At 37.2% G+C, this 27,625-nt stretch overlaps 2 protein-coding genes and 1 pseudogene across 3 annotated transcripts; 1 reads left to right on the top strand and 2 right to left on the bottom strand.

The window, feature by feature from the left end:
- Positions 1 to 1,480: 1,480 nt before the first annotated feature.
- LOC146453378 (uncharacterized) lies at positions 1,481 to 14,122 on the bottom strand (annotated as a pseudogene). The gene is made up of 5 exons (XR_014859514.1): positions 14,118 to 14,122; positions 13,849 to 14,033; positions 11,644 to 11,943; positions 4,492 to 5,513; positions 1,481 to 3,899 (listed from the first exon to the last, which is right to left on the bottom strand). The product of XR_014859514.1 is annotated as an uncharacterized LOC146453378 (transcript).
- Positions 14,123 to 14,170: 48 nt separating this feature from the next.
- LOC146453377 (ubiquitin carboxyl-terminal hydrolase 15-like) lies at positions 14,171 to 23,598 on the bottom strand. The gene is made up of 4 exons (XM_085096711.1): positions 23,272 to 23,598; positions 23,014 to 23,132; positions 17,890 to 18,005; positions 14,171 to 14,328 (listed from the first exon to the last, which is right to left on the bottom strand). The coding sequence occupies exons 2-4, from the start codon at positions 23,094 to 23,096 to the stop codon at positions 14,255 to 14,257; spliced, it is 273 nt and encodes a 90-aa protein (XP_084952837.1). The 5' UTR covers positions 23,097 to 23,132; positions 23,272 to 23,598; the 3' UTR covers positions 14,171 to 14,254.
- Positions 23,599 to 24,978: 1,380 nt separating this feature from the next.
- Positions 24,979 to 27,625, top strand: LOC146453376 (uncharacterized). Its single transcript, XM_085096700.1, has 7 exons — positions 24,979 to 26,310; positions 26,436 to 26,539; positions 26,787 to 26,896; positions 27,022 to 27,095; positions 27,194 to 27,306; positions 27,407 to 27,502; positions 27,606 to 27,625. Exons 1-7 carry the CDS (start codon positions 25,580 to 25,582, stop codon positions 27,623 to 27,625), a joined length of 1,248 nt encoding a protein of 415 aa, XP_084952826.1. The 5' UTR covers positions 24,979 to 25,579.

The raw sequence follows: 27,625 nt of genomic DNA, 5'->3' as shown, positions 1-27,625 counted from the left end.
CATCGGATGTCAAAATACATGTACGATTCGTGCTCCGATACAATTTTTTTATATATAAATTTTAAGAATTTATTTCAGTATAAGAATATCGAGGCTGAAATTTGCAAAATTTTAAGAACATTTTAAGAATAAACCCGAGGCTGCACTAAAAACCTGCACAGTAGCCAAACGTTCGATGCTAATGGCAGTTCTCGGATACAGCTCTAGCTCTGGACACCAAAGACTTGGAGACCCCCAATACATTGTAAAACGGAAATGTCATACGCTATAATCTAAGAATGTTCACAAGAATATTTTCAGCCTAACATCGGCGGAAACAAGAATATTCCGGTGCCTGGGCCGGAAAAACAATTTTCTTATAAAAAAAAAAAAAAGAAAGAAAGAGTGTACTGGTCGATACTGTTGGCCGTCAAATCGGTCTTTACTGGCATTTCTTTTAAAATTTGGGAAGACGAATCTGGAAACTTTCCCTGATAGACGAGAATTTAAGAGCCATTTTGCTTTCCAGTAACTCCAAAGACCTCTTATGAGGACTTTCTCGTTCTAATCCCGTGACAGGACCAATCGCATTAGTGAAGCAGTTTTTCCTCATTGCCCGTCGCGAAAGTTGGGGAAAATGTAAGATTTGCTTCTCTCACGACACGAAAGAGGTCATAATTTACCACGGAGTAAAATAATCATTGCTCTAGTCTGAAATGTCAGCCGTCTCTTCCCCCTAACCCACAGGGCTAGGGGGAAGAGACGGCTGACACTCGGGCAGCCGAGCTTACAAATGCAGTTGGCGCAGAGAATTTCATTGGGCGTGATGCCCAGACCACAAGGGGGTAAGGTTTTTGTATACATTCGATGGTGTCCCTCGGAAAATATTTTCTAGCGCGTTGTTTTAAAATAAATCCTAAATTATTTCCGTGGATCGAACGAGGGCACGGGGGGTGGGGGATCGGGTGGACATTACTGGACTGACTGATTACACTCCTGCTGAGAATTCTCTCTCGCTGATGCATGCAACCGAAGTTATACAATTCGCGTCGAACACCTGATAATGGAAGGTAGAATGATTTTTAAAATTTCAAGACTCGTTAGCGGCATATTGTGTGGGTCGATATTAAAAAAAAAAAAACGCTCCGAAGCTGTGTGTCAATTGTTTTGCATCTTTAGTAAAACATCGTATCCCCGCCTCTATGATTATTTGGAACTACTTCATATCCCCTACAATTTGGCCTCAATGAGGAAAAATGTTCGACCACCCAAGACCTTCTTTGTATGACTGGGTCTATCAGCCAGTCCATCGATAACAATGAATTTGGCTGTGGAATATTTAGCGAATGTTTGGTTTATCAACAGAGTACTTTCAGTTGATAATTAAGGTAAATTGGCCACCGTAAAGAGATTCGAGTGCTGAGATTTCGAGCGTTAACTTCGTCATCTTTGTATGTGCATTGTAATATTTGCATCTTGAATAAAGCACGATACGTTATTTTCGCGCAAAATTAACACCTTTAATTCTCCACAAAATTAATGTCCTTAAATGAAAGATCATTTGTGAAATAACACCTCTACACACCCGTCTTTAACGCTTAAATATAACGTAACTTAACTCTTACAACTTTATAAACCCCTCATTCCCACCCTCCCCAGCAAGCGATCGGTGCTCCGATTCAAAAACTACTTTCACCCACCAAATTTAATCATATTCTACAAGCTTAATTTAGTTTGAAAGCTATCTACGTCTAAACGCAGCTTATGTAGTTCTTAATTTATAATTCTAAAATACCTTACTTTAAAAAGATGAGATTAAATTTTTGATAAAGCTCTAAATATGTGAAAAAAAATTATTTTTGCGTTGTGCACTTTTAATATACCCGCAATGCAATAACTATAGAAACCTAAAGTATAGTGCATTCGGACTGAGGAAGCCAAAAATTTCAGTAAAAAGGTTTCGACGCAGGTAATTCTCTTCCTATGCAGAAATTTGGAACGATTTTGTTGTCTGTTGGGAGGAAACTTTTAAATCGAGAAGTACACCAGACGCCTTTCTGTTCCAGAGTTGTATCAGGGTTAATTGATCCCAACTGTCAGATAGGCTTTTTTAAATTAATAATTAACAAGAAAATCCTTTCACAAATGCGGTTTTCAAAAGAGTACTTAGTCAATGACATTGTTTGACAACTGGATAACGAAACCCCCATTTGATTCAAGTTAAATTCTCATAATAAAATAAGTACTAATACTACAGATATATGTTTTAACTTCCCTAGCGTTAAACACAGTCTTAACAACGCACCCCCCCCCTCCCTCCCCAACCCTGCCAAGAATAGAACTGTAATTTTTTTTTTACCGTGAGTACACTTAACCTACAAGAACTGAAAATAAGTTTTCGCCTAAATTTAAACTGCGAAGGTAGACGATTTTCCAATAGTAATTCTTTTTAAGTACATTGTTTGTTAAGAAATGTCCATACTTTTAACACTTAACAGTTAAATTCATCACATCCTTAATCATGTTTCAATGTTTACATCCTTTCGTTGTAAATTGCCTTTAACCACTTTAAATATTAAGGTGTGAACGTACGCCGTACCGTATCTTTTTACCTATTAACACAACAGCAGGTAGCCTGTTCCAGGCTCTACGAGAGACGAGAAGGAGAGGGCGAAGGGAACGTTCCCCTCGCCCTCTCCTTCGCGTCTCTCGCGGAGACTGGAACAGGCAAAAGAGCAGGTGACAAATCTTGCAACACTGAGGTTGTCGGTAGCGCCCCTTCTCCCATCCCAACTTCCCTTAATTTTTGTTTTGCTTTAAGTAATGTCACACTCTACCAACAAAAGGGGAGGAGGGGGGAGGCTAAGGATACTCTTGCTATTTAAATTATGTACCAATATGACTCAACTCCCCCTCCCCTCACTCCTCCTGTACATGCATCATCACCCGAATAAAGATTCACAAATGTTACAGGACTTCAACTGACAGTGGAGAGTCTGGACTGGGGGACAAGAGAGATTGTCTAAAAAAACTAAAGTACTATACCATTAATTAAGTCATGATGATAACAGCAGAATGTGTTCAGTCTTCTAAGAAGTTTATACCCATGAAACTGATAGTAAACTTAACATTTTAAAACAAGATCTTTGAGTAATGATATTATTAATTCAAGCAAGGCAATGAAAGGATTTATGCAACTCATAAAGCTTATTCAAAATGGCCTCTATATTAAATATTCTTTTGTTTGCATTCAAATTACCCCTTCTTGCCTCATCCAAGGTAAAATATTCTTTGGATTTTTCAGTTTAAGAACGAGGTAAGAAGGGCTTATTTGAATACCAACAAAAGAATATTAAAATAGTAGCCATTTTGGAATAAAGTCTATGAGATACTTGCAATCTTAAAAATCTCACGCAACAGCTAAAAAAAAAAAACACCATGTAACATGCCTTTGAAATACAGGGATGTTTCATGATGTTTTCAGATTCAAATAATTGCCAGTCATTTGAAGGATGGACCTGAGAAGGCAGGATCAAAATAAACTGTACGTGATGGGGTTGTCACTATTTTTATGCCACTGTTGAAAAAATATGCGTGATTCTTGAAGGGAGGGGGTGGGGGTACAAGGGGGGGGTACATGGTACAGGGGCACAGTTAAGAGATTCCCCTTCTTTCTAGTATCCCATGGCACTGCTCAAGGTCTGATCACTTTTTTAAGTCTTTGGCTCAATCTTTTCGAGTCTGCTTATTACTTCTGCCATTGTTGGCCTCTCCCCAGGATCTTTGGTAACACAACTTGACACCAGGTCCCTGAGGACTTGATCCGTTATCATGGAGATCTGGCCTGGAGTCTGGTGAGGCACTGGAAGTTCTCGGATACACATTTCACATAGCAACAGTCCAAAGCTGTAGACATCAATCTGAAAAGAACACAGTTTTTCACTTGACGTCATTTTCAAAGAATGCAGTTGGAAGATTGAAAGACTTATTATTGCTAGTATTATTCCACCACTTGACAAAGATTCCATGAGGGAATCATAAGCTTGTGCTTGAACATAAATTTTCGATCCTGAAAACGAAACTTTTTTGTTGATATATTATGACAGGATAAAGAAACAATTCTTTGCCTGCTAACATTATTATTATTATTATTATTATTATTATTATTATTATTATTATTATTATTATTTAAAAAATATTATTATTATTATTATTATTATTATTATTATTATTATTATAACATGATTGAGTTCACCTGGAGCAATTGAGCAAAGTTGCAAAACAAAACCCATTCAAAACACTATGCAATTCCAGAAAATATCCATGGCCATCCCAAGACAACCATTGGAAATTTAAATCAACCAATCAATCAACCAATCAATCAATAATTTGGAAGGGCTCTTAAGGCAAACATTTTTAAAGGAAACTAAGAATCCAACCTGGAATTTCCAGAAGGTGGGAAGGATGAAATTCTGGAACATCACACACTGTGAACTCAAGGGTTATACATACCTTTGGAGACTGTTCAGGTGAGAGGGCCTCTGGTGCGGAATAAATGGCAGCCCCTGGGTTTATAGTCCTACACTGTCTCATGAAATTTGCAGTTCCATAGTCTGACACTTTGGCTCGCCATTGGTTGTCTCGCCGCCATAGCAACACATTCGCACTGCTTATATCGCGGTGGATTATGGGAGGGCTGTTCAGGTGCAGATAGTTCAAAGCTCTGGTGACGTCAAGTGCAATGGTCACAATATCTGTTTTGGCAAGAGGCTGTTTCTCAAGTAAATCTCTTAAACTCGTGTCCATCAGCTCAGTGACAAACAGGGGTATGCCATCATCATTTGTAGCACCAACAAACTGCAGCAAACATGGATGACGACATCTGGAGGCAATGTTCATCTCTCTCATGAACAAGCGCCTATTGTGTGAAGAAAGAATTAGTTCATGAATCTGCTTCACTGCCACTTTAGATCCACGAAACCTTCCTTCCTTGACCATGCCCCAACCACCAGTACCTAGACTTTTCTCTTCTAATACTTCAACTTCACTTCGGTGGATGAGCCAGTCACAAGAGCTTAATTCTGGCCTAATATCACTTATCTGCATTTCACTGAGAGTTGTGAAGACTTCCTGTTGCTGTGTTTGCTGTTCAAACTCTTCCTTTTCTTGACTGCACTTCTGTTTTAAAGTTTCTAACTCTTTTTGCAAAGCCACCTTTAAGCTCCTTTCCTTCTCTAGCTGTTTTAATGAATCATTCAACTGCTGCTCAATATCTGATTTTGCAGCACGTTCTTCAATTAAACGCTACTCAAATTCTTGCCATTCACGCTCAAAACACTTTTGCATTTTCCGAGTCTTAGCTTTCTCTTCCTCTAACTTAAACCCAGCTTCTGATATGTGAAGTGCTTGTTCACTTAAATCTTTCTGTAAAGCATTATGTTTCTCGTTGAGCTTGTCTTTTGCTGCAAGTTCCTCACTGAGATGCTTTTCAAGATTTGAAATCCTAAACTTGCTCTCCTTTAACTGGTACTTCCCTGGTGAAAAACCTCACAGGATCCTCAAGGATCTTTGAAGATCTTCAAAGACCTGCTAAAGATCCTCAAAGATAAAGATCCTCAAAGGATCCTTACAGGATCTTTGAGGATCCTCCAAAGATCTTTAAAGATCCTGTATCTGCAAGATCTTGAACAATGTCTACAAAGATCCTCAGGGAATTGACAAGGATCTTGCAAGGATCTTACAAAGATCCTTGTAAAGATTCCTGCAAAGATCTTTGCAAGGATCCTTGAAGATCCTCAAGGATTAAATGAAGATCTTTAAAGAATCCTTAAAAGATCCTTGTAAAGATCTTGCAAGGATCTTTGCCAGGATCCTTGAGGATTTAATGAGGATCTTTGAAGAATCTTAAAAAGATCCTTGTAAAGATCTTGCAAGGATCTTTGCCAGGATCCTTGAGGATTTAATACGGATCTTTGAAGAATCTTAAAAAGATCCTTGTGAAGATCTTGCAAAGATCTTTGCCAGGATCCTTGAGGATTTAATGAGGATCTTTGAAGAATCTTGAAAAGATCCTTGTGAAGATCTTGCAAAGATCTTGCCAGGATCCTCAAGGATTTAATGAGGATCTTTGAAGAATCTTAGAAAGATCTTTGCTAGGATCCTCAAAGATTTAACGAGGATCTTTAAAAAAATCTTAAAGGATTGTTGCCATTATTTTTTCAGGATCCTCAAGAATTTAATGAGGATCTTTGAAGAATCTTTAAAGCATCTTTCAAAGATCTTTCCCATGATCCACCAGGATCCTCAATAATTTTTAAACTGGATGTTTTTTTTTTTTTGGCTGAGACTTGCTACCAGGATCCTCAATAATTTTTAAATTGGATGTTGGTTAAAGATCTTATTATAAATAGATCCCTGTAAGTATTTGAAACAGCAACAAGTCTCAGCCAAAAAAATAGTAACACATTGTTAAGGGATCAATAATAATAATATTTATTTAACACCATGTTACCATGCAAAAGACAAAACTTGCAAAAACCGAACACACAAGTCAATGAGATGGTATACATTAAGATGATTGCACTTTACAAGTCGAGCTTTTAGTCAGCTGATTGATCAAATTATATTAATAAGCTGAAGATTAACTACAGAACTGAGTGTAGTTAATGAAGGAGACAAAGATGAATTGAAAACTGATAAAAGAAGTCGTATTCAATTTCATAAAGAGCTGGTATGAATATTGATACAAATCCTACATAAGAATCTCATAGTGCATTTCAGAGTTACATGACTGTTTCACTGGTGGTCTGACATACATGTAAATTGCACAATCACTCTTAATTAAGCCCATCAATTTCCTAACCAATGAAATTGTCTCATTGTGTTTTTTTTTTTTTAATTGCATTGAGCACACTTGGTACTGACATGAAAGCTACCAAATTAAGATTTCAGATGTTAACCCAAAGGTAACCTGTGAAGAGTTTTAAAGTTAACCTTGAGTTCCACACAGTCTGGAAAGATTAATCTGTTACCAACACATGGTACATGTATATTGAATCTAAATCATTCAATTTTTGGTTGAAAATACTATAAAGCCACTGATCAGGGCTGTCATTAAGTTGTTAGCATGTGGCATTAAGCTTCTCACCCGTAACAATCTTGTTAATTTCTGAGTAAAATGACCCTTCAACCATCAAGATCAGCTGTAACATCAAGGTTCTTCCAAGGGATTCCAGACCTAATAGGTGTTATGGGATAGGGCCCTTAATGACAGCCCTGACTGATTAAGTACCAATTTCATCAATTATTACAGTTACCCTTCCCATGGAACACATGTTAATTTAATCATGTTTGTAGTGCTTTAACACAGGACTAACATGACAAAGATGCATGGCATCCATAGGAAAATAATTACTTTTCTATAAAAAAAGAAAATTTTTTCAAGTAAATTAAAAATAAGATCTTAAACAGATTTTGATAAGGTCTTGCCTATTTCTTAATGTTTTCTTAATAAGATCTTAATCAAAATTTGTACCATGATCTTACAACCATTCTGATTAAGATCTTATCACCTTACAATTATCCTGGTAAGATCTTAGCATAAATCAAGAAATAACAGTTCTATAAAACAGTTCTTATGAAGATCTTGAAAAACAAAAACAAAAATTTCTTCTTTGGTTCAATTCTTTATTAAGATCTCATAATATCTTACAAGAATCTTGACAGGATCTAAGAATAAATAACCATGCCAGCAATACTCTCACACTGACTGTGATTATCTCTTTACTTGTATTGTTATTAACAATAAAATTTAGTTGTTTGTTGTGACATCTTGTACATCTCAATAGTGTTTTCTTTAGTGTTCTAAGTTGATACATGCTATGTACATATGTGTGTTTCTAAACAAAGGCTTAGAAGATATGACTGTTAAGACTTACAGTTTGCAGTTTACAGACTGTATTTGCATAAAAAAACTAAATGCACGGTCCTACACTGAAACTACTCACTTGCGAATTGAAAACACTATTACTTACAAACCTTCTTTGATGAATCTCAACTCCATTTAATGCCAAAGAGAACAAAAATGCTTTGAATCATAATTCCTTCGACTTTCATGCACAATGCTCGCTTTTAAAATGAGCAAGAAAACGTGGAAAAACGTGGAATCACAGCAACACCGGCAGCCATCTTGGATTTCATTCAGTCTGGGAAGACTGGGCACCATTTTGGTCAGCAGTTATGCCACTGCAGGCTCGGAGAAAGACCGTTTCAAATTAGATTTTAGGCGGGATTCAAGTCAATACAGCACACATTTCCTCTGGATTTTGCCTCTGTTAAGCTAAAAAAAATGATGGCTTCAAGTAGCAAACTGTGGACAACCACTTTTTAGAAAGAGGTAAGTTTCGACACCAATTATTTTGAGAAAGACTGCATGAAAATGTGTCCATTCGAATTACACACAACGTGCATGCATATGTGCTTCTTGAAGATTGTTGAGGTGGTCATTCCCTATTTAGTTTTTGTATGAAGCGTTTGCAAACGTTTTTACGGAGTAATTTGTAGCCAGGTTAATATCATGACAGAGTTGGTATAAGCTGAAGACTTAAGTGATCGATCTTGATTTGGCGCGCGTGAAGATCAGTTTATGATCTTCGTGTATGAAGTGTATGACTCATTTACTTAGATCAGGAACTAACAAGATTGCTATGGGTGAGAAGCTCACTGCAACGTTGTCTAAGAAGTTAATGGCAACCTAGTGGTCACTGTGATCACTCAGACGAACTGATTTAAAGTGCTCAATTTTTCTGTTTTACGGTAGATTTTCAACCCCTGTCTCCATTTTGTTGTCAAGGTTGAGACTCAAGACTGCAGCTTCAGAGTCAAGTCACCAAATCCTGCTCAATAGTCACTTATAATTATGACCGTTGGAGTCTATTTTAAATGATTTAATTTTGTTGTGAATCGTGACTTCTGCTCCTTCTACACGGCAACAATAATACTAAATAAAAGTTTGTAACTTGCATAATGGCACTATTTGATCAGTACTTGATTTCATAATAACAGCAAACAATATGAAGGGAACACTAAGTAACAATCCTTTTGATCAATGCAATCATTTTTTCTTATAATAGGCTTTTATGAACTTGTCAAAGCTGCATTAAGAATGGTAATATTTAACACATTGTAAATGGTTCAGCCTACACTCTGGAGTTTGTAAGCATAAAAGAAATGTAAATGGGCAATTGGCTTAGAGAAACTCTCACAAAATAAACTGAAAAGTGGCATTCATGTGTCACTTTAAAGCTGTTTAAGAGACAGTGATCTTAATTTTCAGTTAACACAATGATGATGTAATCCTGCTCTTCAATGGGTTGTGGCTTAACCCAGCTACATGTACATTGTTTTTAGTTGCTTCGCTGAGTATCTCTTGTATATTGGTGCCATTCTTTTCGCTGAAAAGTTGAAAGACTCTGCTCCCAAACAGTATAAATTACTGGCCCACTGGCCTGAGTGGAAAGTCTACAACAACTCTCGATAGCTTTTGAAACGCTGCTCCCCTTTCCTCTGGGTCAATGTTTTTTGAGCAAATTGGCGTGCACGTCGTCGTTGCTTTCATTGTACTTTACTTAGGAGGAGGAGGGAGGGAGACACTTCTAACAAACAGTGTTTCAACATTTTAATGCCAATAGTAAGCTCTAGTCAGCATTTTCTCAGAGGGAAATAGTAGATGGTGACTTGACCAATGGAGGCATACACTTAACCTTAGTTAATAAATAATTATTGTTCTAATTGGTAGCTTTTTTTAGCAAGGAAAATAGCTTAAAAAAAATTATGTCTTGTTTTTTGTTTTGTTTTTTTGGTTTTAATTATTTTTCTTTTTTTCTCCACAGGGGCCATACAGGATAATTTCAAGCTTTCATGTTTTCTTGCCTTTAACATGCAACAGAAATAATTGTTGGGGTTTTTTTTGGTTGTTATGTTTTTTTATGTTTATTTTTTTATTTTTATTTATTTGTTTATTTTACACTAACACTAAAGAACATTATTGTACCACTGGAAACCAAGCTCTTATTCATATGTACACTCTGTTAGGTTGCTTCTTTCTTGGAAAAATAATACTGGCAAATAATAAGTGTCAGGATTGTTTAGAAAGGCTTTAAAGCTGCCAGGTTAATTCAGCCAAATAGATTATTATTAGTGCTTCATTAATTGATGCAAATGGAAGAAAAAGTTACGTGTAGATCTTTATCCTAGTCTAGAGAACATTTGTTGGTAAAGGTTTGTTTCTGTCACTCTTTTGCGAATTACAATATTATAATTATAGTGCCGTTGATCTTGTGAGAATGCATCACAAGAACTTGAATACAATTTTATGCCTTGTAAAAAAGCCATGTATGGCATTGTAGATGAAAGTTTCCATGCTAACTTTTGAAGATTGTTGTGATCAATTTATTTCACATGAATAGCCACGATTTAGCAATAAAAGGTTATCACACTTCTAATTTTTCTTGTTGGTTATGGTTTGACAATGCCTCAGCCTTTGAATTGAAGTGCTAGGAGCATATCCACCTCAAGTCAGCTTCTTGGTACAGTGTATTTCAAGCAAGCTGTGATCAAACTCTCAGGAACACATGATTCTAGGTTATTTGAATGAACCATTGTAGGTCATTGCCAGAAATGTCAGGGCAATCCAAAAAAAAAAAAGAAGTATACACTCCAGGTTTTTCCCTATTTTGCAGCTTGCTTGGAAAACAAAATCAAATATTGGCCCTTTTTGGTAAGATCGTGACAATTTCAAGATCTTGGTAAGAAACTTAGAAGACCTTGCAAGATCTTGGTAAGAATCTTATATTAAAATCTTTTAAGATTTTGGTAGGAATCTTATAAGATCTTGTAAGATCTTTGTAAGAATCTTGTGAGATCTTGTAAGAGCTGAATAAGAATAAGAATATTTTAATCGTACAAGATATACGAATCTTTTGACAAGATCTTGTAAGGTTCTTGTAAAATTCTTATTTCTTATTAAGAATCTTGATAAGATTATTGAAGGATACTTAATGAGGATCTTTGTAAGATCTTAGGAGGATCTTTGCAAGATCTTGGGAGGATCTGCATGAGGATCTTAATAAAGATCTTCAAGGATCTTTGAAAAGATCCTCAAGGATCCTTCATTTTCTTGCCAAGATCCTCAAGGATCTTTAAGGATCTTAAAAGATCCTCAAGGATCTTTAAGGATCCTCTAAGGATCTTCAAAGATTCTTGAAGATCTTTGAAAGATCTTGGGAGGATCCTCGAAGATCATTGAGGATCTTTGCAAGATCTTGGGAGGATCCTTAAAGATCCTTGAGGATCTTTGCAAGATCTTGGGAGGATCCTTAAAGGTTCTTGAGGATCTTTGAAAGATCTTGGGAGGATCCTTAAAGATTCTTGAGGATCTTTGAAAGATCTTTATGGATCTTTGAAGATCCTTAGAGGATCCTTAAAGATCCTTGAGGATCTTTGAAGATCCTTAGAGGATCCTTAAAGATCCTTGAGGATCTTGGCAAGAAAATGAAGGATCCTTGAGGATCTTTTCAAAGATCCTTGAAGATCTTTATTAAGATCCTCATAAAGATCCTCATGCAGATCTTTAAGGATCCTTAAAGATCCTTGAAAGATTTTCACCAGGGTTAGCCTCTTCAAAAAGTTTGTTCTCTTTAAAGTATAACTGCTTAAAGTCCACCAACTCTTCTTCACTGGATGCTTCTTCCTTTAGGACACTTTTGCTACAATTTTCCTTAACACTGCCATTCATTTCCAAAGTTTCAGGCATATTTTCATCCAAGACTGAGGCATAGGTTTTTTCCTCAAGAAGTTCGGCTTCCACTAGGGAATGCCCTGAGCTAGAGCTCTCCATTCCAGAATCTTCTTCATTTGGCTTCTCTTCATTCGATATATGTGTGTAATCATCTTGAATGCTCTCTTCTAGAAACAAATGAAAACAAAACACAGATTAAAGTTCATGTAAGTCAGCTGGCCCGGGGGAGGAGGGACTCCCACATAAAAGTGAAGGGGGTAATCTTCATATCTTTTTAAGGTGCTAAAATCTAACATGACTTCCATCAGAGGTATGATAGTCCCTTTTAGGGTATTGAGCCAAATTATTATAAATAAAATTGATATTTATAAAAGAGATTTATGACAATGCTTTCAGAAATCTTTACAAATGAAAGACATTCAAAGGAATAGCTTTAATTAATATGCTATATTCATATTCATTGTAATTTAGTTTATTGTTTTGGAATTGGTACAAACTGTACTTCTAAGTGGTAAAACAATGTTTGGATCACACCCACAAAAAAGAATTCTGGCACCTTTAAGGGGTTCTTTTCAAAATTTCCGATGACCACCCTCGTCGCTTTTATATGGAAGTTCCGCCCACCCTGGCCTGGGTGAGCTGGTGCTGTAAAATAGGACAACTACATTTTAATCGTACAGTATAATTTTTACCCTACTGCTTCCAAGCTATGAGTTTTACTGTGAATATAAAGGTACAGAAAACAAACTTGTGGGACTGTGTATTAGAACAGCTTCACACTTTCTCCATAGATGTGGCCTGATTCCATTATCACTTTTCCAATTCCTTCCTACAACCTGTTCAGGCAATTTGTGTCCAATATTTTACCATGCTTCTCCTCTAAATAAGGGAATGTTTAGATTCAAATCCCCAAAACATACAGGGAGGATGCTCAACATTATTTATGGGAGTACCCCTACTCCTATGTAACCAGGACTGAGCCTGCCTGATCTTCTATGTAATAAACATGTGGCTAAGTCAGTAAATTTTCCTATTAAATTTTTGGTTCACAAAATCAAACATAATTCACACCACAATAACTACCTGCACGTGATTTTATTTGCCAATAGTGGTCAGGGCTCGAGACTAACGGTAACCAACTTTTAACAGACAGGTAAAAATTCTGTTTTAGTTAGTAGGGTTTGTGCTTTCACTAGCCATTTTGTAAAGCACTGGAGTGCAGGACAGTGCTGTGGCTTGCGCTTGTGCAAATTTTGCTTTAGTTTGGCTAGTGAGATCAGACCTGTTACTAGCCACTGGGCTAGTATAATAAAAAGTTAGTCTCAAGCCCTGAGTGGTGAATTTGATCACGAGTAAATCACATCACCTCTTGTTACAGGTACACTAGTCGATTTTGTACACTGAGCATGGCAATTTTGGACTCCACTAATTGTTGGTGTCCAACAATTTTGAAAAATTATCCATGATGAAATTGCACCTTCTGACTGGTTTGATTAGTTGGCAAGGAGCATATAAAATTACAGGAGTAATCAATGACAATTTTGTAATCAGATTACCCAAAAAAAAAAAAATTACAACTCTGTTAAACTTCTTTGTGAAAATAATTGCTTATTTTTCTTGCCGAATGAGAAGTGAAATTTGCCAGGGAGGGGGGGGGGGGGGGGTTAGGTTTTCTGTGCCAAAAGCCTGGAAATTCTAAAGAGGAATGAGTAATTTTATTTTGATGGCTAATTTTGGAAAATCCCTAGGGAAGGAATTCAGCATTACCATTGTCAAAATTAAATCAGGTTAGTGATGGTAAGAATATATTAATGTAAAAGATGAATAACAGTGTTAATAGTGATCAACAAGTCCTATTCATTTATTTACTTATTTATTTATCTGTTTATTAATTTCTTATATCTACAGGTTCAGAATTTAATAAACACACATTGAACAGGTACAATGGCAACAGGATGTGATGCCTCAAAGTACAAAATGTAAGTTAAACACACCATTATTAAAGCAATCAATAATTTGCTTCATTGTTCATCAAAATTATTCAAGACATATAACAAAATACATTTAATTACCATGAGCCAGCTTGATGTTTACATCTGTTTCATCATTCACCGGAACAGTGATCTTGTCTAACGATACAAACAGTCCTGCTCCTGGGGGACACCGGAAATACCTCTGACACCTAAAAACTCCATCTGTAGTGCCACGATTGCAAAAACGGGGGTCCTGAGGAGTAAAAGAAAGCTCACAGTGAGTACTGATTATATCTGTCACCTAACGCTAAAAATTACATGGTTCAATTTAATGCATAGTTTCAGAAAATATTCCTAAATTAATTAGCTTCATACCTTCCTATAAATTCTTTGGCCTTCAAGGAGCACCACCCCCCTGGAAATTCCAACCCCTTGGAGGGGGGGGGGGGGGACAGAAAGTATGGGAGGGGAGGTTATACTCTCAGGATCAAAACATCTATGCTCTTCAAATGTCAGTAGCTATTCTGCATCTCAACCACCTTCCCTTTGTGATTAACGCCAACATCAGTCTTAAAGTGCCTATGAAGTAAAAAAAATTTTTTGTGTTTTTTTTTTTTAAGTTTACCATGTCTTAATTACGAAATTATAAAAGAAATGCGCTAGAAAAAACAATAAGGTGCTTTTTTAGTCGTACAAAGTAGCCCAAAATGACAAAAATAGTGTCCCGGGGACTGGGAACTAGTTTAGCATTTGATGACGTAGGAAATGCCTAGAGATTTGTTTACAACACATCTCGCCTTGTTGTTACACGGAATCACCCAATATTTTTATCGCGAAAATGTTGTGTTCAAGGTTTCTCCCCCAAAAAATGTCGGACAATGACGAAGTAATGTCCTTTACCGAAACTTTTCCAACAGATATCTGAAAGAGTCAAGCGATTCAGGCAAAATGAAAGTTGCTGCAATCATTCGACCTGATGCAGATCATACTGGCGTCGAACAGCTCAAGAATAAGACGAGGACGAAGATCAAGATGGCCAAACCCAAACTCGATTAATTTGTTCGATTTGAGAATGCAAGAGAGCACACATGCTACAAAAATGATGGAAATTGCACAGGCCGGTCAAAAACTCACTTTTGATGGAAGCAATAGTTTTTAAACGTCAGATCGAGCGCGTTAACTCACAAAGCATGATTGTATAAAAGATTCTTCCCTTTTGATCAAAATGTGGTGTGACCGCTTGTGATTATATATACTGAATGAAGGTTTTCTTTCTTTTCGTTAGGATTAGTTTTCAATATGCATGACAATGTGTATGCTACAATTCCCGGGTACAATTGTAGCTCTGTGGCATTTGTTTAGGTTTATCGGCTCGAATAAAGCAAGATTTCTGGGAGCACTAAATAAACGTCATCTGCCAAGACTGAGGATCTGTGGATTTCTCTACCCGTGATTTCATGCTTATGCTATTTAACTGCCGTAAGATTGCAGGATGTTTGTTTATCACAGATACTTGAATCTTTCCTGTGAATTTGGGCAAACCGAATTTACTTCTGCCGTAAAGTTTTGTCTCTCGGGAGGTAATGTATGCTTATTCTCAACATGCCAGTTTTTTTCGCCCAGTTTGTCATATTGGAGTTACCAGCCGCATAACAAGTCGCCGAGATCGAAGAAACTCTCTTCGCCGCCATGACACTCGTGTGTTCCAAAGTATTTTCTACATCACTGCAACCTTAATACGATCGTTTTGGCCGCGCGCAACATGGAGACACTTTCCGGTGCTAAATTCGAACCTTACAGGGATCATAATTGCGGATTGCGAAGGTTTTGTTCAGTAAAACCCATATATTCAGACCGAGAAATTCATAAACTAACAAACCGTGACAAAAAATGTTTTACTTCATAGGCACTTTAACAACCGATGCTTTCTCACAAAGGAAGTAAAGCATCCGGTAAAAAACCCATTAATCCACTAGCCCCGGGCTATCGGACACGACTTTCTTTGCACGCTGCCAACGGAAGAACGGGGTTCGTAAGGCTGATAATTGAATGCAAACAAAAGAATATTTATGTCAGCCATTTTTGCATGGGGACAATAAGTGCACATTGCCATTCAAAATGACAATTATACTGATAAAGTCTACATAAACATCACATCAATTAATTGTATAACATAAAAATGACTAAGTAGATAAGAAGTAAGACGAGAAAACACCGGTGCAGTGCTCTACCAACTGAGCTAAGCAACTGGGTCAACTGGGAGCTGGTCATATGCATGCATGCATTAAATAAAGTTGTTTAATTACAAGACAACATTAATACATTTGAGAATGATGATTATTCAAGAAAGTGACGCAGGCATACTCGGAAAAAAGAAATCCGAGTGCTCCTATCAGGAGTCGAACCTAAGACCTTCCGATTACTAGTTCGGATGCTCTACCACTGAGCTACAGGAGACTCGTGGGAGCTAAGGCCTTTAAACTAGGTTCATGGGACAAACATCCTGCATACTGCTAGGATTTGAATGTCGAACGTGTGGTATATGAAAGAAATGTGATGGTATATTTCCAGCCTGGTGAATGAATGAGAATGATGATTATTCAAGAAAGTGACGCAGGCATACTCGGAAAAAAGAAATCCGAGTGCTCCTATCAGGAGTCGAACCTAAGACCTTCCGATTACTAGTTCGGATGCTCTACCACTGAGCTACAGGAGACTCGTCCCATGAACCTAGTTTAAAGGCCTTAGCTCCCACGAGTCTCCTGTAGCTCAGTGGTAGAGCATCCGAACTAGTAATCGGAAGGTCTTAGGTTCGACTCCTGATAGGAGCACTCGGATTTCTTTTTTCCGAGTATGCCTGCGTCACTTTCTTGAATAATCATCATTCTCATTCATTCACCAGGCTGGAAATATACCATCACATTTCTTTCATTAATACATTTATTCTCAAAGGGTTGCTTAAGAAAGAAAACTGTTTACGTTCCATTTTGCTAAAGTTCTTGAAAATTAAAAGTAAAAGAAGAAAAAACATCTACAATATGTAAAGTCGTGATCATTCAGAATGCTATACATTTGAACCAGAGCTGTTTGCAGCACAATGTAGCAAGTAGTGAATTACAACCAGAGAGGTGAGATCACACCCACCATGTAATATAGCAGTAAACAGCATACGAATGAGATGTTGGTGTTATTAAACATCAACTATGCCATTTTGCATATGAGTGTTAGCCAATGAATTCTTCCCTTTGTCTTAAAGTTTAGACTGGACCATCCCATGTCAGATGTTACTTCAGACACACTAGCAGTTGGGAGGGAAGGGGGTATTATTCATACAAAAGCTCCACACTGCTTATCTTTTCACCCTCTTAAGGGCTGTAACTTTTTTTTTTTTTCATATTTAGCACAGTTTAGCACATCAAATGCTGTGCATGCAATGTACGTACAAAGTCCTCCAGCTCTGGACTTGCCCATGGCCTTGCATGAATTAACATCAAAGGTTTAACCCCAGGACTTAAATGGCACAGTTAAAGCGAGATTTGCCATTCATTTGGTTCATAAATCAACTCCTTGGAAACTTAAAAAAATTAATAAAATAGACAACAACCTACTGTCTGGAACCAAGTAAAACATTAAGGAAAGGAGTGAGTTATTAAGCAACCCCAAACACAAGATTTATTGGCACACAGGAAATAATTCTAAGAATTAATCTTGATACTTAAAAGAATGCAGACATTTTTGCAAAGCTATTCTTGTAACGCTTCCAAGGAATGATGGAGACTGCTTTAAAATTATCTAAATGGATTAAACGGAGCAACTCAAACAGACTACACATCTGTAAACTTAAGGCTTATTTGAAAAGCTGGTGCTGCATGAACTATGTACATGATATAAATCAATAAGTATGCCAGTCTCATACAGTGTTAGGAAATTCAACAAAAATATGTGAAAAAGCACCGTCCTGAAGTGTTAAAATTCAGTCATAAAGGAATGTACAGTAACTGAAACACAAACCACTACCATATTAAAAGTATTTACTTTTTGGTAAGCAATATTGTACATGCAAACAATTTCTTTCATGCCTGCAGTGACCTAATATCCCTTGAATGTAGATGCAGCCAAATTATCAAATATTTTCATTACCTTGAAAAAGACTTGAATTATCGATAGGGCCAGGATTGATCAAACCAAACTGATCCCGTGGATAAGATCCAACAAACGTATTCCATTGTCTAAACCACAGACCGGCAACAAGATACCTTCAGAAACAATAACAATAATTACAATAACATTTAATTCATACACCTGTAATTCCAAGGAAAAGTTGAAAGGAGATAAAAAAGGTTTTATCCCTTTCAAGGAAATGAAACATTTTTTACCCCATATAATTTAATTAAACAAGTTATGAAAATACTTGCAAATCATTGTACTCACTAGAAAGCAAATCAACTCACATCTTACATGTACACATGCAGATGATCTACTTTCCATACTTGAATACATGTAATTATCATGATGAGAGAACTGTTTCTATAAAATTATATATAATTATTAAGCTTTTTGCTAAAAATGACAAATTTGTTTCATCTTTCCACGTCTGAAATGAACCTCCAATCACAGTCATCTGATGAGTGAGCGTCATTAATTCATACCAAACCAGTAGCCCTCTTGTCCATGCAGCTATGGAATACCAGCAAACTGAATTCTGAGTTAAGAGCTGACTACCAAAAAACTATTATCTATCTGAAAGTGATTATTAAATATCACATTATTATGTCATAGATATATATGGGAAACAACTACTGAGAGTTATTTGCACATTGCTTATAGCAGCTTCAGCAGCTGCAAAACGTTAAAATTTCTCACCATTTGTCGGTACACTGTCAAAAATAAAGGAATTTTTTGGCCCGCTAGTTATTCAGCTTGTGTGGTATATACTAATTATACACCTAAGCGTCGGTGAAAGTGGTGTGCAGCTCAGTAAATATCCACCACTATTCACCTGCACTTCGGTGAATAATAATTATTCACCGAATAAGGGAGAAACGAAGACTCGGAAAAAAATCTGAGTCCTAGATGGGATTTGAACCCACGACCCTCCGTGATCTAGTCGGATGCTCTAACCACTGAGCTACTGGAGACTCTATGGTGAGCAAGGGTCAAATTGTGGGTATCGACTGGAACCGCATCGCGTGGCTACACAGTCACGTACTCACTCATATGAACTCACTAACAGCATCGCGCTGTCACATTAAGGCATCTAGCATATATGAACTCACTAACAGCATCACGCTGTCACATTAAGGCATATCGAGATGCGTCCAACCAACCTCCCAAGTGTCGTGGGTTCAAATCCCATCTGGGACTTGGATTTTTTTCCGAGTCTTTGTTTCTCCCTTATTCACATTTGATATCTTGTTGTTGTTGTTGTTTGTCCGTTAGTACAAATAAATATTTACCAAAAAAAATTATTCATCATAACATTTTATCATTTCAAACAATGCGCTTATAATATTGATATTTTGAATTTGTGGGTTTATTGTTTGTGAAAAAACATGATTTCACATTAAAATATTCATGCCTTTATGATTTGATATAAAACAACCCTGATTTGAATTCAAGGGTTTATAAATTATTTGTTATAAAATTAATATAACATGATTTCAAATGATGTCCTAACATGGTTTCAAACCAAATAAATAAATATTTACCAAAAAAAATTATTCATCATAACATTTTATCATTTCAAACAATGCGCTTATAATATTGATATTTTGAATTTGTGGGTTTATTGTTTGTGAAAAAATATGATTTCACATTAAAATATTCATGCCTTTATGATTTGATATAAAACAACCCTGATTTGAATTCAAGGGTTTATAAATTATTTGTTATAAAATTAATATAACATGATTTCAAATGATGTCCTAACATGGTTTCAAACCAAAAATGCAAGATTTGAATTCCTTCATTTCATACCCTGCTGAATATAATTGACTTTTCCACAGATTTGAAACCATGGAAAAGGTTATTTGAAATTTAATGCAAAAATTGACTAAAAAATTAGTAAAATCATTATTTTTTTGTTGTTGTCGTTGTTGTTTTTTTTTAAATAGTGCCCCATATAATCTTCTCTAAGTATATTATGATCTTACATTAAATGACCAGCTCTCAGTTGGCTTCACAGAGCTCAGCTGGTATTTAGCAATCCACCAGCAAATTGCAGAGATCATGAGTTCAAGTCCCCTTAACAGTCAGTCTACGTCACGCATGACCAGTTTTTCTGAGAATGAAATGAACATTCAAATTCTTTTTTGTAATGTCTTGCATTTGGATGGAATCCTGAGAAATCTTTCCGAAAAACACGTATTAACTGCAAAAAAAAATTCAAAATACTTGGGAAACATCTGTTATTTTTCGAATACATAATGTTGGACATGGATTGCTAAATGCTAGCTGAGTTCTATGAATTAAGCCAACTGAGAGCTGGTAAAGAAAAATTCATAGCTTTAGGAAATTTCTACGGAAACTCTGAAATCTCGCCAGCGATGTTCAAAACTGACATGTAAATTTCAAGACTCCATTCAAATTTCAAAAGTACTGTTCACAAATGACGTAGATTGACTGTTAGCCTGAATTTTTTTAGGCTTTCTCATGACACCAAAAATACAGACATGTGATTAAGTCATTATATATGAATATTTATTTCCCAAAAGAAAGGGGAAATATCGAGACTTCTTACCCCCACGAGGCAAACTGACCGTGAGGATCGAGTGTAGCAGCAAAGCCAGAACCCTGATTATATTATCAAGCAAAAAGTTTGAACATTGCAGTTGAAAAGCAGTTAGTTAGACATACTTGACAAGGTGGCTTTATTTATCTATGAAAAGGGAACATGGGGTGCTGAAAACTGGTAAAGAGTTGTCCATAGATGACGTATTCTCTCATCCCAAGAGTTTTTTGGGCAAAATAAAACACAAAAATGTGATAATCCAAATTATGTTAATAAAAACAACATCATAACATCAACTTGCATGTAGCATAAAATTCAACTTGTTGTAGCGCATATTTCATTTGCCATATGTTTCCAATTGCTAAAATTCTGCCTTTTAAGCTTTGGGTAACATTAATAAATTTTATGACCTTTGTTTTCGATTAGCAACCAGATTAGTATATCCTTTTCTAACATGCCATCTTCTCCTGACAAGTATTAGTTTAATATTTTTTCTGTTATTTCTTGTTAATATTTTAAGGTAAGTTGTTGATTTCACTTTGATGAGCTCAAAATGCAGTTAAACAAATGTCATAGATCAAGAAATTCATTGACCATGGCACAAGTCAATGGAATATTTTGGAATTCCAATTCGATTTAGAAAGTGTCCTCTGAATTAGTGCTCTGCGCTAAATACATTGACACTTAAATAAAGTGATTAATTTTTTAATTAATTTAATTTAATACTTTAAATTTTAAAGGCTGTTGTTTAGGCTGTGTTCTTTCATGCTGTGTTAGAATCATCAAAACCAGAAGGGGTATAGAGTGGTAAAATCCAAGTCTTGTCAAGATGCCAAAACCCTCATTTAAAATCCAAGACCTAGACTGAATTTTTTTTCAAATCCAAGCCTGAGAAACCAGGATTTAAAAATCCAAGCGTGAGATGTCGTGTTCTGGAAATAAATACGAGTGCAAGACTTTTCAGCACTTTGTGTCTTAAACTAGAAATTATTTCTTGATCATTCGGAACCAGCTGGATTCGTATTAAAGTTAACATGCATCTTTTTATCAGAGCCAGGTTAGTTACTTTTGAAGTAACACCAATACTGCCTGTTGTAGTTTTGAAGGTCACAAGCTCATTTAGCTTCACTTATAGCCACACTTATAGCTTAATTTATTGTGTTCTAGACAACCCGGCAGGCATAAAACGGCAATTTATCAGGAGAATTTATCCAAACCATGTTTTCTACAGTAGCAAAAGCAACGTTGAGCCATTTATTGTGGTTATTCGTTGTGACAGTCTTTAAGTGTTGTTGTTTTATGGTGGTTGACATTCAGACCAAAATTATATTTCACTTCGCTTAAGAGTGAGTTGCAAGAGTAGACTCAAATTTCAAAATACAAGATTCCGAAACACACTTTATTTCTTACAGACTCAAGATTCTGAGGACAGACGTGGAAAATTTGCAGAGATCCATTATTTTTCAAGGACCATTCTACACCCCTACCTGAGAGGAAGTAGAAAAAAAAAGAAAGGAAAAAGGAAGCGTTTGAACCAAAAACCTCAAGGAAAAACTTTGAATGCAAAGAATCGCTGCTTGCGCTAAGCACTTTTGCACCCAAAAAAAATTTGACCCAAAATCATCACTGGCCTTAAATAGACTATTAGATGAGAGACAAAAATTATCTGGCTGCACTTCTTCTGTATAAGCTAATTAAGATAAGTGTATCAACACAACATTTTCAGACTAAATATAACTATAGCATTCTGTGTGGGGAGTTGTATGGTCAAGCAATAAAAACTTGCAGATGCAAAACTTGAGCACAGATGTTAAATACTTTTTTGTTCTATCCTCGGTTTCAGTTAGTGCAGCATGACAAAAAGTAAGGAATTATATTTCTTATACCACTGATCAAGACATCAAGTTAAAGGTTCATTAAATGATGAGAAAAAAGTCAATTTACAGGTAGCTAAATTCCTAAAGCATCTGTGGTAGTAATCAGACAATAAATAGGCTAGATGCAGAATACCCTACCAGTACTCTTAAACACCACAAGGTACTGGCTACAAAAGCTACACAGTCCTACTGTATTGCTGCGTAGCCACTTCAATCAACCTAAAAAGATCACAGGGGGAACGGGTGGTCCCGCTCACTGTTAAGCCGTGTAGCCACTTAGCGACTTCAGCCAAACAAGATAGGGGTTAATATCTCGTTCACTGCGAAGCCGTGTAGCCAATCCTCAGCTGCCAAACCTTAACCCGGCCTTAAAAATGTCTATTCTTTTATGTGCGGTCTACGAGTGACTGCACATCTGCGTATCCAGCTTTTTAGGGGTATAGCTTGATATGACAGGGTATTCTGCAGTAACTTCAATAAATTAAAGCTAAGTTTATTGGGTAAAACATTTGCTACATTGTATATGGAAGTCTTATAAGCTTAATTTATTATGTGGACAGAAGACAGCACTGTATAGAGACTTCATACTGTATTTCCACATACGTTAAAATTAAACTATCAGTGCGTTGTCATCAAAAGTAGTCCTCTCAAACTTACCAGCTGTCACCTTCACGTAACGGCTTTTTCCTGAGTTCTGTTATCTCTCTCTTCTGTGTTTCAGTGTCAGGAAGTGGGTCCATTGCCAACTTTCATATCGTGGGGGACTGGGTACGAGTCTGTGTGACCCTCAACCATTCTCGTCCCCAGAGCCGCTTGGTCCTCTTAGCCGCTGGAGGCTGGGCACAAGGACCAAGTGGCCTCCTTTCCCTCGTGCGAAGGCCCCGCCGGCTAAGAGGGACAGGAGGCTCTGGGGACGAGAATGACCCTCAACGCGAAAACAGGGCTTAAGAAAATTTCACGGTGAGGCTATTTCACGGTCAATGCCCGTGAAATGGAGTAAAATCATCAGATTTATCGCGAATTTCCTTTAAAGCAGAGTGAACACGGCGTGAAAAATAGTGATGCCCCCCGTGAAATTAGTCACGCCGTTAAAAAATGGACCACGCTATAAAACTTATTCATGTCGTGAAATAAACTTCACGCCGTGAAAATATAATAGACTCCACGCCATGAAGTAAATTTCACGCTGTGAATGTTATTGACGTCTACGAAAATTGATAATAATCATGCTGCAAAAAGCATGCCGTTAAAAATTAATGGACCGCGCCATAAAACAACAAATTCTTGCCGTGAAATAAAATCAACGCCGGCGTGAACAAAGAACCAGTTTTCTTATTGTTTACACAATTTCTGGGGCCCTTTGATGGTGACTCGTGCACTTCGATAATGTTTGAAGAGATGCTAGTTCTGAGATACTACGTCTGCCAACAACCGCGTCCCAATTTTATACCCCGGCTGATAGGCGCGATAAAGCCTGGTTCTCACTTGCGACATAACGACATAAGAAGGACGTTCTGTCGTTATGTTAGCAGTGTGAACGGAATCCGGTTACTTCGTTCCATGACCACTTCGTTCCAAACCACTTCGTTCCATCCTTTGGCCACTTCGTTCCACCAAAGTTTCATCGTTCCAACGAATAGTCACTTCGTTCCAAGTGTAAACTAAGCGAGTAAACTTCTACGTAATCTGACATGGATCTGGGATCATAGCAACCAATCATATCAGACTTCAGTAAAGATGAACCTGCTTCGAAAAAACTATCCTTTATTAACTTTATTTGTTAGTTTAAGACTGACGAAGATGCGAAATCATGTTTAGATTGAACATAAACGTGAAAAGATGTGCAACCACGCGTTGATCATAGTAGTTAAAACTTTTTTGCGCAGTCAAATCAACTTTCAGCTATCTTCCCGATCATCAGTTAGTCATCTTTGGAACGAAGTGACTATTTGGTGGAACGAAGTGGCCAAAGGATGGAACGAAGTGGTTTGGAACGAAGTGGTCATGGAACGAAGTGGCCGTAATTCGTGTGAACATGTAAACATAATGACATATTGGCAAAATAACGACATCGACATAACGACATAAGGAAAAAACTGATCTTTTCTTTATGTCGTCCATGTCGTTATGTCGTTATGTTGCTGTCAAACAAGTGTGAACAACTTCGACATAACGACACAACAAACCACCAATCAGAGCTAGAGCGGCAAAAATTGTCGAACCCAGTTCGCCACCAGCACTATTTTTAATATGGCGGCTACTGCGGAGTTGGGAGATATGACGGAGCAACCCTGGTGCGCCTCGTTTAGATGAGGAGGAACTTGCTGAAGCGGTTCGAACTTATCCAATATTGTATGATAAAAGACGTGTACATGCTCTTCTAGCTTCTTCCTGAAATACTGGACGCACCCACTCATTTCTTCTAGCTTTTTTTCCCTTTGTTGTCGTCGACGACTCCTTCGTCGAAGAAACAAATTAAATCATCTCAAAGGCAACAAGTGTTTGTTCCGCCATTTTTAAAGTATTCTTTTCACCTAACCTTATGTCTTTATGTTGGTGTTCACATTACCGACACCGACATAAGCGATTATGTCGTTATGTCATTATGTTGCTATGTCGTTATGTCGCAAGTGTGAACCAGGCTTAAACACGAAGACGCGCTATAAAAGGGAAATCTCCGCCCCCAAATTCAGCCCTATTGAGCAAATTATCCAAAATGGCGGCCAACGGCCACTGCAATGGATGGAGGGTCCTCATAGCATGTCATAGAAAACGTAGTTTAGCTGTTGAATAAATGAATAAAAGTGAAAGCTAACTAGTTTTAATTATCTAATTCTGTTCTTTCTACCATTAATCGACTATAAAATTGCAGCTTGGCCCGCAAGAGTTCGGCTAATCGACCAAGGGGCGCGCGATGTCTTGGATTTTCAAAATTCGCGCCGAGCGACATCGGTCTTCTGTTCCAATCCCCGTGTATTCCTCGACTTTTCGAGCCTTCAGTTTCCTTACAGTCTAGCTAGCGGTTTTTAGATAAACGAAATGCGCTGTGAGTAAAATTATCCGTGACAATGAGTTGCAAAACAAAGCAAATTTAGCAATGACGCGAAAATTGCGATGTTGTTGTGCAACGGTTTCTACAAATCTTGCTGCACTTTGGCATTTTTTGTAGTGATCGTTGTTCAACAACGCTTAGGATCTAATTATCGTGTTGCTTTCCTTCTTCATGGCTGAAGAAAATAGTCAGTCCGTACTGAGGAAAAGGCGTTCGACGGAAGGTCGCCTTCAATTTTCGTTCAATGTGGAACTCCCCCGTGAACAAGAAAGCAGGTATTTCGGTATAAAAGATCGCATCAAGATGGCAAGAAGCGCTCTGAATTTGAGCAAAGCAACCTCCAGGACCCAGAATGCGGATTTGTTTGAAGCAATGTTGTTAGCTTTTGAAGAAAAGATGCAGCAACGTATCGAAACTCTGGCAAGTTTGACAAGATCGAGTCTTAGCTCGCCATCTGTCGGTAACCAAAGTTCCTCTTCCCTTTCGTCATCTAGCGAACACCCGGCTCCAATGCCCATTGCTACGTCCACTCCGAGATCGCGGACGTCTCTGCCACTTAATTCTCCTGTTCAACCTCCGCAAGCAACTTCAGAGTGTTTAGAGTCCTCCTCCTCTCAGCCTCTTCGACCTCGAAAATTTCAAATTTCCACCGAAGCAACAGAAGGTGATCAGATATACTTGTGCAGTGAAGGAGCTCTGCGAAAGTTATTTTCATTTTTCGCTACGGATTTGTTGGCGAAATGTTGCTTCTGTGGTAATTTATTGCAGTCTGATTCCATATCATTCAATAGGCAGGGTCATGCAGTCTCCATCAATATATTTTGTATGTGTGGTGATTCCATAAAGTGGTTATCATCTCCTATAATGGGGGGATCTACACCAAAATACTATGTGAATATGAGGTAGGATGATTTTAATTTTTGTATAATGTTTGTATTTGTATTATTCAATTTCTGAAGTATATTAGGCTAGTTTGTAGACAGCATAAATAAGCTTACTGTTTGAAAACTACACATTTCTTTTATAGAATGATTCATGGGATATTGTCTACTGGGTTGACAGAAACTCAGTATTCCAGTGTCTGTGAAGCCGCCAATATTGGTTCAGAGGGTGAAAAAACTTTTGATACAGGTTAGACACTTTATTTGCTTTGGTTATTACATGAAATGACCATCTCACCTATGCAGGTGCATCTGACTTGTCCTTAGCAACCATGTGCCTATAGGTACCACATACCTTTCTTGGTATATTACTTCCTGATACTCCTGTTGTTTTGCTCTTGAGGTTTGACTGTATCACAATAAACTGTTTATCTGTTATGCTGTTTATGTTGGGACAAATCTTACTACTCGTTTAATAAAATTCTCAAAATTTATAGTTTTGAAGAAGCTCCAGTACATGACTGTGGTAAAGAGGGTTTGTGAAGAGTCAATGCATGCTGCTCAAGAGGAGATCAAGAATAGCCCTGGTTATTTTGCTAATGGAGAGGTAGCAATTTATTTTTGTTCAACAGTTGCAATTTTCCTTGTTTCTTGTTTCATTGCCTTTGGGTGTGGTAACTTGTAAGAGAAGAGGTTGTGGACTGACATGACACTAGCCATTCTGTTTTGTAGTGTGTGATCACGGATGCCAGGCATGATTCCTCTCGGTCAGCAGCGCATACAACTGTGTCAGCTCTCTCATTTTCATAAGCTGCGTTCATTGTATAATTCATTATTTATCTGGCATTCGTTCAATCCTTGTCATATGTCTCTTCACTTATAATAGTTATTATATGTTTGGTAGGACCAAAAAAGTTGTTGGTGTTTTGAACTGGAGTCGGGCCAGTGAGACGTCAGCAGTAAGCCGTGAGGTTCCCATGACAAAGGAACTTTTGACATTCCTCACAGAGACACAAGGTATATTAATTCATGGAACTATCATTACCAAGATGGAATAAAATATGGTGCAATATTAGTACATCAGCCTAAATTGTTATGTATGTTTTGTTTTCTATAGGGTTTCACGTTTCTGAAGTTGCTCACGACTTTGTCCTCCAGCTGAAGAACTGGATAATAACTAAAGGAATACTAAACTCTTTTGATTCTTGGCATGGTATGCTTTTCAGATCAATTGCTATATGCAGTTAGATAATTATGCTTTCACTAGTTACCCGTTGTATTGCTCTATGATCAAACAAACATTTCTATATTGACAGGTGCAAAATCAGTGACTTAA

Source organism: Pavona decussata, unplaced genomic scaffold (assembly GCF_977016875.1).
Source record: "Pavona decussata unplaced genomic scaffold, jaPavDecu1.1 SCAFFOLD_335, whole genome shotgun sequence".
In the NCBI taxonomy this organism is placed as follows: domain Eukaryota; kingdom Metazoa; phylum Cnidaria; class Anthozoa; order Scleractinia; family Agariciidae; genus Pavona; species Pavona decussata.
Note: the sequence above shows the minus strand (reverse complement) of the source record. Positions and strands in the feature narration are given on the sequence as shown.